The sequence below is a fragment of the Ciconia boyciana genome, chromosome 1 (genome assembly GCF_034638445.1).
Source record: "Ciconia boyciana chromosome 1, ASM3463844v1, whole genome shotgun sequence".
Lineage (NCBI taxonomy): Eukaryota > Metazoa > Chordata > Aves > Ciconiiformes > Ciconiidae > Ciconia > Ciconia boyciana.
This window is the reverse complement of record NC_132934.1, coordinates 133,923,194-133,937,949: the sequence shown is the minus strand read 5'-3', so window position 1 is coordinate 133,937,949 and position 14,756 is coordinate 133,923,194. Positions and strand designations below refer to the sequence as shown.

Here is a 14,756-nt window from a genome sequence, read left to right as displayed (position 1 = left end):
CGTGTGTAACCTCAGTGTGAGCCTGTAAGCAGGTGGGAAGAAAATGGGAGGCTGAGTGAAGAGATCAGCAGATGCGATGGGAGAACTCTTCAACATTTAGTTAAATCTTAACTTTTTTGTGCATTTCCCAGGGGTGGGATGCCTGTGAAATTAAAAGGTAAATGTTAACACTTTAGTTACTTTCTGCATATAAAAATCAGTCAGAGAATGCTCTTTAGAAAGACCAGCTCACGTAAAGCAGAGTATGAAGTACTCAAACCTGTGTCACTGCCCCAGCCTATGCTGGACAGGCTACGCAAAGCAACAACCAGAGCTGGGGAAAGTGGCACGGCTGGGGAAGAGGCGGCATGTCCGAAACACTCCTCTTCCTATCAGGCTGGCCAAGGTCAGCATTAATCCAGGTACACTTGCTAGATTCCAAGGTTTTTGAACAAATTAATCTTTTTCACATTTAATGACCGGCTCATGAGCCCCTCCCGCCTATGGGGGGTCTCGCTGACCTCCCGCACGGCCCCTCCTCCCGGACACGGCCCACACACTCGCCAGAAACCCCCACTCAGGGCTCCCGAGCAGGGCGGTCTCTGGGCCCGGCGCGGGGTGAGGCGGCACGAGAGGCCCGCCGCCGGGGACAGCCCCGACCGCTGTCGACACCGGCAGGAGGGCTCACCGAGCGGGTGGCCCTGGCGGTGGCCTCGCACGGGTGTCCGCCGTTACTGCCCGACTTCCGACTTGCCCCGGCTCTCCCCGGCCGCCGTCGCCACAGCCGAGCCCCGCGCATGCGCGCCGCGGAGGAGGGACGCAGGGAAAGGCGCCGGTTGGCCCGCCTCTGGGGAGCGAGTCTGGCTGGCGTCGCGAGCGCCGTCACTTCGGGGAGCGTGTCGGTTGGCCGGGGGGGCGGGCAGTTGGCGGTCGCGGCGGCGGCTGAAGGAGAGTCGAGGACGGGGGACCCGCGCCAGGTACTGCCGCTCCTCCCCGCTCCATGCGCAAGATGCTGCTGGCCGCGCTCTCCCGGGTGCTGCAGGGTCCGGCCGCCGCCACCGCCGCCGCCGGGAGGACGGTGAGTGCGGCCGTTACCTGCTCGGCCGGAACGCAAGGGACCAGCGGCCCCAACGGGTGCGGCGGGGCGGCCCGGGGCTGGCGCGCGCCCCTCTGTGTGGGAGGTGGGCGAGGCTCGCGGGGGGGCGCTGCCGGCGGGGCCGGCCGTTACGGCGCCGCCACTCGCCCGGCGCGTGGGCTGGCGCGGGCCCTGCCGGGGCGCGGCGTGTCCGGGCCCTAGGAGAGGGGGGCACGGCCGGCGGGCAGCAGTCGCGCTGGGCTCGGCCCGGTGGTGCGGCACGGCTGCCGCGGCAGGGTCACGGGTTTGTCCTTTGGCAATGGCAGCCCGCGTGTAACGGCTGGCAGCCCCGTTACTCGGTTCCGGCGGCAAAATAAAGGAAGATTTTTAAAAAGAAGTTTTGTTTTCACTCTGTAAAATACCGCGTGAAAATAAAATGGTTGCTGCGTGCAGGAGCTCGCTTTGTAAATGCCTTTTACGAACGCCTGACATGTCGTGCTTTCCCGAGCGCCGCTGAGGCAGAAGGCGTGGCTGATACTGCTGCCCACGCGTGAGCTCCCTGCAGGGCCGCTTTCTCTGTGCGACGTTAAAATTTGGGACGAGCCCGTGCGCTGTCACGGGAGGGCAGAGCGTTCCAGCGGCGGCACCGGCTGCAGCACGGGCCGCTTGGGAAGCGGCGGCTGTGGCTGCCCTGCCCAGAGACTCGCTGTCGGTTCTGCGCGCAGGGATCTCTTTGCTATACTTATTTTTAGTCCATCAAAAATATTCTCATTCCTTTCTGAAACCCTTTTCCAGGTGCTTTGCCTCGAGTTATTTTATCTAGTTATATTGGGGCTGTCAGCACAGGTCAGGCCCTAAACAGAGGGTGAACATACTCTTCTCATTCCATTCGAAATTCAGCCATCTGACCTTTTTTGAGCTGCTTTGCCTTTCTTTGCTCAAACAACAGTCTCTTTTCACCTCTTCCTGAATTTTCTTTCAAATATTCTTATTTTCTTGGCATTAGTGTTTCGTTTGTTCTGTTTTGTGTCTTCTGTGTGAAAAAGATCTTCCTGTGTGTATTGGGACTATATGGAATATATATCTAAAAGTATTTCCTAATTTACGAGTCAAATATCTATATTAAAATTTTCAAATGTGGATGCCTAAAATTAGTTCCTCACTGCAAGTAATTGGCTGGCTCCTGACGCCTCTATTTTCCTGGAAGTCCAAACTAGATCTGGTTTGGATATCTTAATACAGATTTTTGGATCCTAGTGACTACCAAATACATAAATATTTGTCTTGAATTGTTCCTGTGCATTTATAGCAAAGGTATAAATTACCAAAGAAATACAAACAGTCTTAATCCATAAAGCATTATTTCATACCTACTTTGAGTACAGTGTAAAGATGGATTTCCACGTTGCAGAGCTTACCTGTAAGGAAGCTACCTCTTATAGTGTTCTAGCTGGCGAATAATTTGCTGACTTCTCCTCTCCTAATTATTACAGTTACTTACTCTTCTCTTTTTCCTTTTTTTTTTTTTCCCCTTCCAAACGCTGCTAACCTAGGGAGCTGTTAGTGAGGTAAGGCCTGAATCAGTTTTGTCAAGGTTTGTTTTTGACATGTGTACTGGCCACGTATTAGAACTTTTGCTTTTATGTTGTATTCAGGGCAGGGGGCTTGGACCAAATGGCCTACAACGGTCCCTTCCAGCCTCAGCCATCCTGTGATTTTGCGAATCCCAAACTCTGGATTTACTTCCAGCTCTAGAAGTAAAATAGCTTTTATTCACTGATAATACTGATGCATTGTGGTAAACAGTGTAGAAACTTGGTTTAAATTGGAAACTCTAAATATTTAATCTGATAATGGGGCAGGGGGAGGAGGAGATTGTGATTGTTAAATCAAATATGCAACAGAGTAGGTAACCAAGATGGATTGAGAAATTTCTCCTGACTTTTTTCCAAGCTTTTTACCTATCAAGCAGACCTTTTTTGGAGACAGTGACCTAGACATTCACAAAATTTTGAAATAATGAACCTTCAGCTAAATGTATGCAAATTCCATGGTTGAGTGAGCCACTGAAATTTATGTGTAACTTAATTAGCAATACAATTTTGCCACTAAAGATGTAGTGCATTCCTTATGCTATGGCCACAACATATGCAGGGACAGATGATCATTGAATCTATTCTCAGTGAAACTTACTAAACTTATCTAAAAATACCAGATGTTCATTAGTCAATAGCCTCTGCTTATTCTTTAAGACAGAACAGTAATGTATTTTTAAACATCCTTCTTACCTCTCCTCTGCCATGCCACCCTTTCTGTTTTCTGTATTTCATGTAACCTCAGGTATGTCACCTTTTATGTTTCTATATCATTTTTAAATAGTGGCCATGCTGTTACCCACTTAAATGATACTCTCTTTTTTCATTGTTATTGCCTTGCATCCCCTCAACTTCTCTTCCTATTGAAAAGAAAGAGAGAGTAGTTCATATTCCAGAAATCTGCTGGGTTTGGATTCCCCCCCCCCCCCCCCCAAATTTTTTGTTCTATCAAGGCAAAATTCCAGTCAGCGCAGAGAGCCATCAAAGTCTGCATTGGCTGTCTCTACTTACATAGGCAATCTGGCATGTGAAGGGAAAAATAATTATTTTTGTGGTTTTGATGCTCTTCACAGTCTTTTGAAACTTCTTGGTTTTATTTTAGATAATCAAGGGTATTAAAATTTAAAATTTGGTTCTCTTTTTCTAATCTTCATTTTAAATACTGGGTTTTAAAGGACTTCTAGCACACCCGTACAAAATAAAAGTTCTCTAGTATTATAAGGCTATGCCAGTGGTGAGTTTAATTCACAAATTATTTTAATTTGGGAGTACTGTTAGAAATTATTTGAGAATTCACCTACTTTTGCTTGATAATTATATTTAAATATTGCTCATGTTTTGGTTTTGTCTTTTTTTTTTAAGGCATCTCGAGTGATGGTAGCATCACGTAACTATGCAGACTTTGCAAGTGAAGCTACGTTTGAAATTAAGGTAAAGAAGCCGAACACCTAATACTGGCATTCTGTGTAAGCGCTTGTTGTAGATCTTGACATGATGAACTTGTGCCCTTATCTTTTCAGTTAGAAAAATACTGTTTGAATTTCCAGAACCAAACCCCTCACTCTCTGACCTGATTTCTAAATGCAGCTGGAAGTACTGTGCTTGACGTATGTAGTAACATGAAGTAATGTGAACTTCAGGATGTGAAGTTGTGATTCTTTGCAGCTGTGATACTGCAATGCAACTGTGAGAATGGAGTCACAAAGGAGTTCTGAGGGGAAGAGTATTAATGTTTCCTTAATGCTTTTAAAACAAATAGCTGATGTTTGCTGCCTGCCCTTCTTTCCATCTCCCTTTTGTTTATGGAGTCATGGGTGCTGTATCGCAGATGTGCAGCTGATTGAGGTCCATATGGATTTTGGAGGAAAAAATATGCCATCCTTTTTTAATGCTTGACTTGGTGCTGCTAAAAAACTGTGCATTATAGTCTGTCAGCTTTCCACAGTGGCTAGGTCTTAGGAAAAAGCAATACTTCCATTGGCAGTAGCTTTTGTGCTGACTTTTCATTCAGGAATCGACAAAAGAAACTCTGAAAGAAATGCTTTAGTTTTCCTTTTATCCGCTCCCTGTTTGTCCGTGCCTGTAAAGTATTAAAATTGTTTCACAGGCAGAAGGGAGGGAAAATATGTTTATAAGAGAAGTCTTTTCTGAGTAGATATAAGGTTTAATGTTTGGTCCTGTGTTGATTACAAGACTCCTAAGTTTCTATTGTTACGTGAACTCTGAGCTGTTTTAAGAGTAGAGTGCACGTGCGTTATATCAGATTCATCTAGGTGTCAGTGGATTTGCTCTGGAGAGACTTTGCTTTGATTTAAACTCTCTTTAGTCTGTATAGCAGTATTTTGGCCATTTAATCTGCACTGACAGAGTAATTTGGTCTGTTCCAGTGAACTTGACTGATTTTTTTTTTTTTTTTTTTTTTTGTATGGGTACCTAAAATCAGCCCTCTGTGTAACTCTTTTGAGTCCATGGTTTGGGGAGGAAGTTGTACTGTACACATGGTGGTTTGACTGGCAGGGTGGCTGGTGCAGCAAGTGGTCTATTACTGCTTGTTAGAAGTGGTGGTAGAAGAGGTGAAGTCCAGTCTTAGGACCAGCTCTTACAAACTGTTTCACAAAGGAAACTAACTATCTTTCTTGTCTCTTCACTAAGTCTCTGTAGCTCTTGCCAAGTATTTGGCATGCTACAACCACAGCAATGTGCTTTTCCAGTATTTTGTGAGGATTTTAGTTCACCTACTGCTAGTAGGAACTACAAGGCTTCATTTAATGCGTGGAAATCTGTCTTTATTAAAAGTAAAGCTTTTATTTCCCTGAATTTGGAAATCGTGCACAAACTTTACAGGCATTTTGACCTATGAATTTAGGTTTTGCTGGCTTTCTTTTTTAAAAGATATTAAAATCTAAATTTAAAAATGGCACATCATTAAAAAAAAAAAGTGATATTCATAAATAGGATTAATTACTTTCAAGAAATGACTACTTGTTCAACTTCACAGAAATGTGACCTCCATCGCCTGGAAGAAGGCCCTAGTACCACAGCAGTGATGACTCGAGAGGAAGGGCTCCATTACTACAAGACCATGCAAACCATACGACGCATGGAGCTGAAGTCTGACCAGCTGTATAAGCAGAAGATTATTCGTGGCTTCTGCCACTTATATGATGGTCAGGTAAGAACTTTTTTTCCAAGAGGTTTTATATTGTCTTACCTTACTTAACGTAGGGATTTGAATAGAGCGGAGAGTAAATCTAGAACTGAGTATCTGTGTACAATGTCTGAAGTTGTAGCTGGATCCATGATTTAGTTCATTATTTCTTTAAAAACAATGTCTTAGCGCACAAGGGAATCCCCAAGATCTTGGGACAGCAATAGGAAGAGAGAGAAGGCAAGGTGCAGCTGAAGATCAGCTGAATGTGAGGAATGAGCAACTGCAGCATATTAAATTTCACACATTTGGAGGCCCACATCCTCCTCCTCAAGCTTCACTGATGTTTTTTGTTCCAGTGTCTCATAGATCATGTTCCCGCTAAAAAGCAACAGCCAGGAGAAGGAACTTCATGAACTTAGTGAAACTTTGCTGTTTGTTCATTCCCCCCTGCCATTTCTGAACTGCAGTTGTTTATATACTTCATTTGGGAGATGTGTGTAAAAAGTCCGCAGATTTTTGCAGCTTCTAGTTCCCCTCCTGTCTGTGTTTGTTAGTCGCACTCAGGTTGGAATTTAGAGCCTAAGGCTGTTGTAGCTCCAGGCCTGCCACTCCTTGGGATTTAAGGCAGTCCCCTGTATCTGTGCTCTTCCTGTTTTCTGATGATACTTGATGATCATAGGTAGCCCTTGCCACACTGTTGACTGTGGAAGTTGTGTGCTTTTCTTCATGGCTAAGCTTACTTTTCCTTTGTAACAGGAGGCTTGTTGTGTAGGTCTTGAAGTTGCCATAAAGCCTACAGATCATGTGATAACAGCTTACAGAGTTCATGGCTTTACCTATGCACGAGGAGTGCCTGTTCGAGAAATTCTCGCTGAACTTACAGGTTTGTGCTAAGTAAAATGAGGATTCACATGCTGCTGTACTTGTGTCAGATTTTTTAATTCAAATTCAAAATGATGTTGATGCACAAAGTGTACTGGGGCTTCAGAAGCAGTTTAGTGACATAGCAGAATAAATTGATTTTATAATTTTATGATGCAACCACTTTTTACAATAAAACATAAGTCATAAGGAGTATTTAAGTGCTGGTACTTCTAAAGCACAAATTCAGAAAATTTTTCTTGATACGATATGCTGTTGTGCTGCAGCAGCAGCTAATTTAAATGGAACTTGCTGGTGGTAGCCACTTACTCTCAATAGGGGACTCCTGTTGGACAGGGCATTCCCCTCCCTAGGAGACAGATGTGGATTTTCAGAATTACACTGCTGAAGTCTTAGGAAGACTGGTAAACACTGCCTGTGATGATAAACTGAATGGTTTAGGAGAATTTGACTGTAACAAGAATATTAAATGGTAATCTAGACAGATCTAAGATTTTGCAGAAAGGAGAGGTGGTTATTCACAATAGGGTCATATGTGGAGCAGGGAAGAGAAGAGGGGATCACAGAAGAGATCTGTGAACAGGTGCCAGAAGTGAAAAATGAACAAGGAGTTTGAAGGCCTTTATGAATCACTGGTATAATAAAGACTTGATCCGAGAATTTGCACGCTTGAAACGTTAATACAGGAAAGCACATTTTGGAGGTAGAGAAGAGGTATGGTTTTGTATACTAAGAATGTGTGCGTGTGTGTGTGTTAAGACTGCATGTTAATAACGTGCACGAGAGCCCAGAATCTAGTGGATGATTGACTTGCCAAGTGTCACAGGATACTGATAAGCGAGAAAGTAACTGAGGAGACTGTCATGACTGAAGTCTACTGTTGGCCCTGAAACTACAAATATCAGTGATGATGTGGGGTTTTTTCCTTTATTTCTTTTCATGACACACATGATCTTCTATAGCATTCTGCTTCGGTTTAGTGGGGTTCTTTTAATTGGGAAAGAGCGGCCACAGTTGGACTGTTGTTCCAAGAAATAACGCTTGGGGCAAGTTTCTAGAGGGGAGTGCTGCTAGAGCTGATTCCTGCAAACAAAGATCATGACTGAGAATGCCAAACTGAAAGACAGCGTGAGTTACAATGACCAGGAAATGACAGAATTAAAAAGTCTTTGAAAGAGCAGGAAGCAGAGTCACCCACAATAAGACTAGTAGATAAGATCCTACAGGAAACGAACTATAGAAGAGGACTTTTCAGGAGAATTGATGATTCCCTGAGAAATGGTTTTGTGGACGTCAATGCAGATTGTTCTCAGAAGAGTAGAAAGCATAGCAGAAGGTGACCTTGGTCAATCAGGAGTTCGTAGCTACAATACAAGAAAGGATTGTACAAAAAGCGGAGGGAGATTACTGCAGTTTAATTACACTTAAGAAAAATAGTTTTCTAATTAAAATTAGACAATCCCTTTTTTTTCATATGTTCATATTCATAAACATATGACAGGTATGAGAGAGACCAATAATAAAAATGATCCACTGTTAAGTGAGAAAGAGAAGTTCAAAGTGCAGAAAGAGATCCAGCATTCAGCTTTGAAAATAAGCACCAAGGCTAAGGCAAAAAACCCAACCAAACAAGCTGTGCTTATTAGAAATAAAATAGAAGCCTCTGTGGTTAGTAACAAGACGGAATAAGAAACTGAGTAGGCTGATGAGAAATTCTGTGTTCTTAGATCAGCTCGTTTAAGTAGGGTTTGTTGTAATGGCTTCATGGACCACCAGTTATCTTCAAACTACAGCTTGAATAAAGCTGGGCTAGGTGACTTTTTGATGTTTATCCTGGGGCGGGGTGAGGAACTGTTGGTGGGTTTGGTTTTTCTTTTTTAAATGTCCTATCTGTAACTTTTATTTCTGGTTATTGTCGCAGGGAATACAAGTGTAAATTATTGCGACTAATTTGGAACAGTGTTAATAGCTTTCTTGCAGAAGCCAAAAGTAATAAGGACTGTATATACTTCTTCTCACAGATTACATATAGCCAACATGGTCTATATTTCTCATATAAAAAAAAAAAAAAACCCAACAAAAACGTATTTATCAGAAAGTGCTTTTGTATAGTAGCATGCTGAAACTTCTTGGTTGGTTTTAAAATTTCTTCTTAATCTCATTCTGCATTTCCTGAATTATGTTTTCATTATCATTCTCTTTTTCTCCCTTCTCTTATTTGTTTTGTGATATATTTAACGGTAGACTCTTTGGGGAGAGGGCATTGTATCTTAACTCCACATAGATCTAATGACAACAACATGGTCTTAGCGTTATTACCTTTAGGAATTGAATTAGATGTTGCCATTTGCATAGTATTTTTCCTCCAAAAAAAATAAATTGCTTGTTATTCATGTTTCAGGTCGAAAAGGAGGATGTGTGAAGGGGAAAGGAGGATCAATGCATATGTATACCAAAAACTTCTATGGTGGCAATGGTATTGTTGGTGCTCAGGTATATACATGACTTCTACTTTAAAGCACGAGTTGAATTTGGCTGATGTCCTATGCCAGTCTTTCCGCTTGTTTTTGTGGTGTGATCTTGTATGCAGATACCATTGCTCTGTGGCTATTAAATCTGTTAAGTCTTTATTCTGCTTTGCTCACTGTTTTGTAAACTGTAGCAAAAATGAATCAAATTGAGAATATAGTTAATGTTTGTATTGGCTGTAATACAGATTGGAACAAATGGAAGTGGGTTGTTAACAGCTTGTTTGTTGAGCAGATCTCTAACAGTGTAAATGTCTCTTTACAGTTCACAAGCTGCCTACCTCCAACTCCTCTAAGCATTATTCTAAAATCTTGGCTTGTCCTGTACTCTGTGATAGGTTCCTCTTGGAGCTGGGATTGCACTGGCCTGTAAATACTTTGGTAAAAATGAAGTCTGTTTCACGTTATACGGGGATGGTGCAGCCAATCAGGTAAATGAGCTGTGTCTGATGTGGCTCTGTGAGGAGGAGTGTGACTGTGGGTAATCAATTTCCCTTCTGCGAACTGTGAGCTCTGCCTTTCCACCGAGTACTGGGAGAGCACCTTTTGCCCTGTCGGTGTAGTACCTGCAACCCAGGCAATGTCTGACTTGGAACTTGTGCCGAGATTTGTGTGTTGGGATTTCTGCTGCAAGGACGCTTTATTGAAGGGGTCCACTGGTACTGAAAAAGCAATCCTGGAGAGAGAAGACAATGTACACCCTCTGTCCTACAGTCCACTGCAGTTTTTCTTAGGGCTTCTGTTGCGAAGTGCTCTTCACTGAGACCAACTTCACGTAGGTGGCTGGGCATCTTGCAAATTTTGGACACTGGCACATCTTATTTGTGTTGTCTTAGGCATTTGAGTAGGGGTGTGTTTCAAGTACTGTATGGTCTTCAGAGGGGTGGCTCAGATGAACAGTTAAGAAGTTAATTGCTAGATGTTCTTTATGTATCAGGAATGTAGCATGTGCTTGGATTTTTTTATCATGTTTTGGATCCGTCTCTGTCCTTCCCCACCACTGTTTTGAACTCTGCACTTGTCGCTGGAGTGGAGGGGAAGCTTCTCAGCACCTTCCCTCCTGGAGTGCTCTAGGTACAGAGGGAGTGAGTGGGGGGGGGCTAATGGTTAATTAGCTTAATTAATTAGTAGGGCTAACGAACACTGCAGGAGTCATGGGAGGAGGAGTTTCCAGTTACTTTTGTTATCCTCTTTCCAGTTGTGCATGGCTCACCTAAGTGTGATGCCCTGAAGTCTCTGTGCTATAAGGAGAGCTTTGAACGACAGCAGTGAAGATGACAGTGCTGCTGAATAGGGAGAAACATGTAACTTAATTTCAGAAGAGCGAGGAGAGGACAGAGCATCTCGCAGAGCCACTTACTATTGACATTCTGGCTGGTCCTTTCATGTTATCAGCAGAAACGTTAACCCAGATAAGAAATTGGTTGGTTTAAAGTGTACTGTTGATGTCATTTCCCACTTTCAAAGCAGAGGTGGAGATCTCCATTCTTGGTTTTCCCTGACTGAGAGTAGCAAAGCTGATGCAGTCACTGTGGTCAAACTTTTCCTTTACTTTGCCATAGCAGCATCCTGACAGATTAATCAATTGTGAAGTTTTTTATGACTGTTGCTGAAATACTTCAGTTAAAGTTGAAGGTTTTGTGCTACCCTAACACAGATACTGAAATAGGTTTAAAAATTAAGTTTTATGAACTACTAGTTGAGATGAAAGTTACCTTACATAGTGTAGCTTCTCTTTTATTCCTGCTGAGCTGCAGCAAGTGGCTGGTTTCAGATCACTTTCAGTATTAAAATTTCTCCTAGCTAGACCCCTGCCACTGAATGATTTTCAGTAGAGCCTAATGCTTGAAGGCTGAGCTCCTTGTCTAGATGTAACTTGCTCTTTTTATTTCAGGGCCAGATATTTGAAACGTACAATATGGCCGCCTTGTGGAAGTTGCCTTGTGTCTTCATCTGTGAGAACAATCGGTATGGAATGGGAACTTCGGTTGAAAGAGCTGCAGCCAGTACTGACTACTACAAGAGAGGAGACTTCATTCCAGGGCTCAGGGTGAGTACAACTCCCGCTTTTTTTGAGGGGGGGTGGAAGTTGGGGGATGTGCGTGCACACACCTGCACAATATGTATGTATGTATGTATTCGTTTTATTTATAGATATATTTATACATATTTTTTTTAAATATAGGAAGATTTGAAACTGAATTCCTATTGCACTTGTGGAAGTACAGAAATTGGAAGTTTGGGGGATGGCTTTTTTTTGGCCTCAACTTGTAGTTTCTGTTTATCAGGTGGATGGCATGGATGTTCTCTGTGTTCGAGAAGCGACAAAGTTTGCAGCTGAACACTGTAGAGCTGGAAAAGTAAGTCTGTAATAATTCCTTTTCTGTAGGTGAAATTCTTAGCCAGACTATTGCTGCATAAAATGTTCCTCATCTAGCCCGTTTTCTCCAGTCACTGTTAAAACTTTATTTGATCTTTATTTCCTTTTTTTTCTCCACAGTATTGAACCTGTAAGCAATTGAGTGGTTCTTTAATTTTGTTAGAATTTATTAACAAGCGATTGGTATTAACCAAGCATTTACAAAAATACATATATCCTGATACTCTGTCATCTTTTCCCGCATTTCTACCCCAGTTAAGTTCTGTTGTGAAAGGTGTTCTGACTGTCAGGCAGTTGTGTTCTTTATGAAGAGGTTAATTAGGGGAAGCATCAAGGAAAGGAGTCATCATTCTATATTTACAACAAATGGAAAGTGAAGTAAAAGTTTAGTGAGTCGGCATTAGTGTCTGTCACCCAAGTATGATTGCTTCTGAAAATTTTTATTATTTGGTGAAATAATGTTTGTGCTGGGAACATACAACAGAAAAAGAAAAAAGTTCATACAGAAGAATAAGGTTCTATGAGTTACAGCCTTGCAGTAAAACAACAGGCAATTTGAAATAGTCTGAGTAATGGTGGAATGATGTTGAAGGGAAGAAATTGTTTGATGCTGCTCAATAAGAACATGAGAATAAATGCTTACAATATCAACATATGCTTTCATCTGAAAAGAGTGAAGTTTTATTTTACTAGTTGTGATAACATCATGTAAGTAAGTTAAACTGAGAAAAAACATGGAATTAAAATCATTCATCACTGGTGCAGTTCACCCATAGCAAATACTTGCTGCTATAACAACAAATGGGTCACTCAAGGTGGTAACACTCTCTGTATTGTTTTTTTCTTTTTAAGGGTCCTATTCTGATGGAGTTACAGACATACCGTTACCATGGCCACAGTATGAGTGACCCTGGAATAAGGTACTGTGACATTCTTTCTTAGCATTCACTGAAAACAAATAAGTACTGATGGTCAAAATCCTGAAACTGTCATGGTTTGAATGTTTAAATCCCTTGTGAAGTGTGTATAAAGGTTATGATGAAATTGCTTTGAGCAGTCTGATCACTCATCTCATTGCTCAGCTGATAATCCGCAGCCATGTAACATACTTGTTGTACTTACTTGCAGTATGATTTAGCTTTAGAACAAGCACAAATTCAGTTAAACTTCTGTGCTTTCTATTAATGAATTCTGCTTTCCGTGTGACATTATGGTGTGTTCTAATTAAGCTTTGACTGAAAAGCAGCTTGCTTTTCCAGGGTTTTTAAGAGTATGTAAAATCCTGTAAGCTAAAATTGTAGGAACAGTTTGGACTGTCCAGTCAAGCAGAACATGTCCTAAAAATACAAATATACGGGTGCCAGAAAGACTCAGGCATTGTACCAACTGACAACTCTGAATTTAGCTACATGAAGTAGGGGTGTATCCCAGGGCTTTGTTGGAAACTCGTAGTGAATTGGAAGCACACAGCAAGTTACCTAGGGCACCCCAGGGGAGATGGGAAGGAGAAATACAGCCCCTCGCAGTAACTGTCTCAGGCTGGGATTGCTCCCCTTTCCCTGCCTACGTTACACTTGAGTCTGGAGCTACTTCAGCTCTGTTGCCCTTTCAGATCTAAGATGTGTTCTAGATGTAGCTCTGCCACCCTTTGAGTGGTGAATGCCGCTGTATTTTCATTGCATTCCTGACAATCCGTGGGTCACACCTTTTTCTAAAAAAGTGAGCTGTGTCTGGAACCTCACCTCTATTCAAGGATACCCCCGAAGGAGTTCACGTCTTTGCTTGTCTTGCTCCTAGCTATCGTACTAGAGAAGAAATTCAAGAAGTGAGAAGCAAAAGTGATCCCATTACTTTGCTGAAGGACAGAATGGTCAACAATAACCTTGCTAGCATTGAAGAATTAAAGGTACGGCTTTTAGTTGCTATTTAAGCAAGCTCTTGAGCGTTCACATGCTAATGACCTCTGAAAAGCACATCGTAGGGCAGCGTGCCTCACTTGTTCTTTGAAGGTCTTTAAAGTTTGTTTTAACATCACTTTTATTGGTGAAGGTGAAGTTTTGTTGCAGACCGACTAATGAAGTTGCACTCTGCTGGAAGGGTATTTTGCTTTTGGGTGCAGAGTGTAAATCAGCAGTGCAAGGCTGTGTGTATGGGTGTTTGTTAGTATTTCAAATACAGCTCTTGTCATATACTAACATGTAGAAATCAAAATTACCCTAGGAAGGGAGTAAGTCTCTGAAAAGGAAAGTAGCAGTAGTAACTAAGCAAATGTTGTAAATACTTTCATCAACTCTGTTTAAAAAAAAAATGGACACTGACACTCTCGGTGTTTCCCAGAGTCAGAATTGAAAATGTAGGGACACTCAGTGGGGTCATGTTCCTCTGGCAGTAAGTTACCTGTACTAGCCAAAAGGGACAAATCTGCAGTTTAGTGGGAAGGAAGTTTCACGGGTTTTTAATTTTTGTGTATAGACATTGTTAACACTAAGTCTGACCAGTACTTAATCATTGTGTTTAAATTCAAAATTATGCTGCTTTTTCTGAGCTGTCTTCTAATAGGCATCCATTTTTGGTTTAGGAAATTGATGTGGCAGTGAGGAAGGAGATTGAGGAAGCTGCTCAGTTTGCTACCACTGACCCAGAGCCACCATTGGAAGAACTAGGTAACCACATCTACTCCAATGAGCCACCCTTTGAAGTGCGTGGCCCAAACCAGTGGATAAGGTACAAGTCTGTCAGCTAAAGGCCTTTTTGTTGGCAGAACTTATTCTTGTGAATAAGTGAATGCATTTACAGGAACTATAATGACTCGGAAGCAGACGTTAAGTTTATTTAAAAGCTCTTTCAGAAGAGGAAATGTGTAGGGAAATCCATCTCAGTATGGATTTTCTTAAACACGCTGAATGTTGTTGCAGAAGGAGCTAAATTAAGCAGTTGTTTATTTAAAGTGCTATATATTTCCTTTACTGACTTTTCTTTGGATTGCTGTATGTGTTATGTACACAGTGTAAAAAAAAAAAAAAATTAAACTTTAACAACATTTATCTGGTGGTCTGTTTGCTTTGTTTCTTGGTGAACCACTTTCCAAAAAAAAAAAAAACCAACCCCATCAAAAAAAGCCATTTCGATGCTATGTTTTTGCTGCAGAGAAGTTGTTAAATGAAAA

The 14,756-nt window shown here is 42.0% G+C and overlaps 1 protein-coding gene across 1 annotated transcript; it reads left to right on the top strand.

The window, feature by feature from the left end:
• Positions 1-819: 819 nt before the first annotated feature.
• Positions 820-14,618, top strand: PDHA1 (pyruvate dehydrogenase E1 subunit alpha 1). Its single transcript, XM_072849090.1, has 11 exons — positions 820-1,057; positions 4,012-4,080; positions 5,648-5,821; positions 6,557-6,683; positions 9,084-9,175; positions 9,549-9,641; positions 11,105-11,260; positions 11,499-11,570; positions 12,443-12,510; positions 13,388-13,496; positions 14,169-14,618. Exons 1-11 carry the CDS (start codon positions 980-982, stop codon positions 14,331-14,333), a joined length of 1,203 nt encoding a protein of 400 aa, XP_072705191.1. The 5' UTR covers positions 820-979; the 3' UTR covers positions 14,334-14,618.
• The last annotated feature ends 138 nt before the right edge of the window (positions 14,619-14,756 follow it).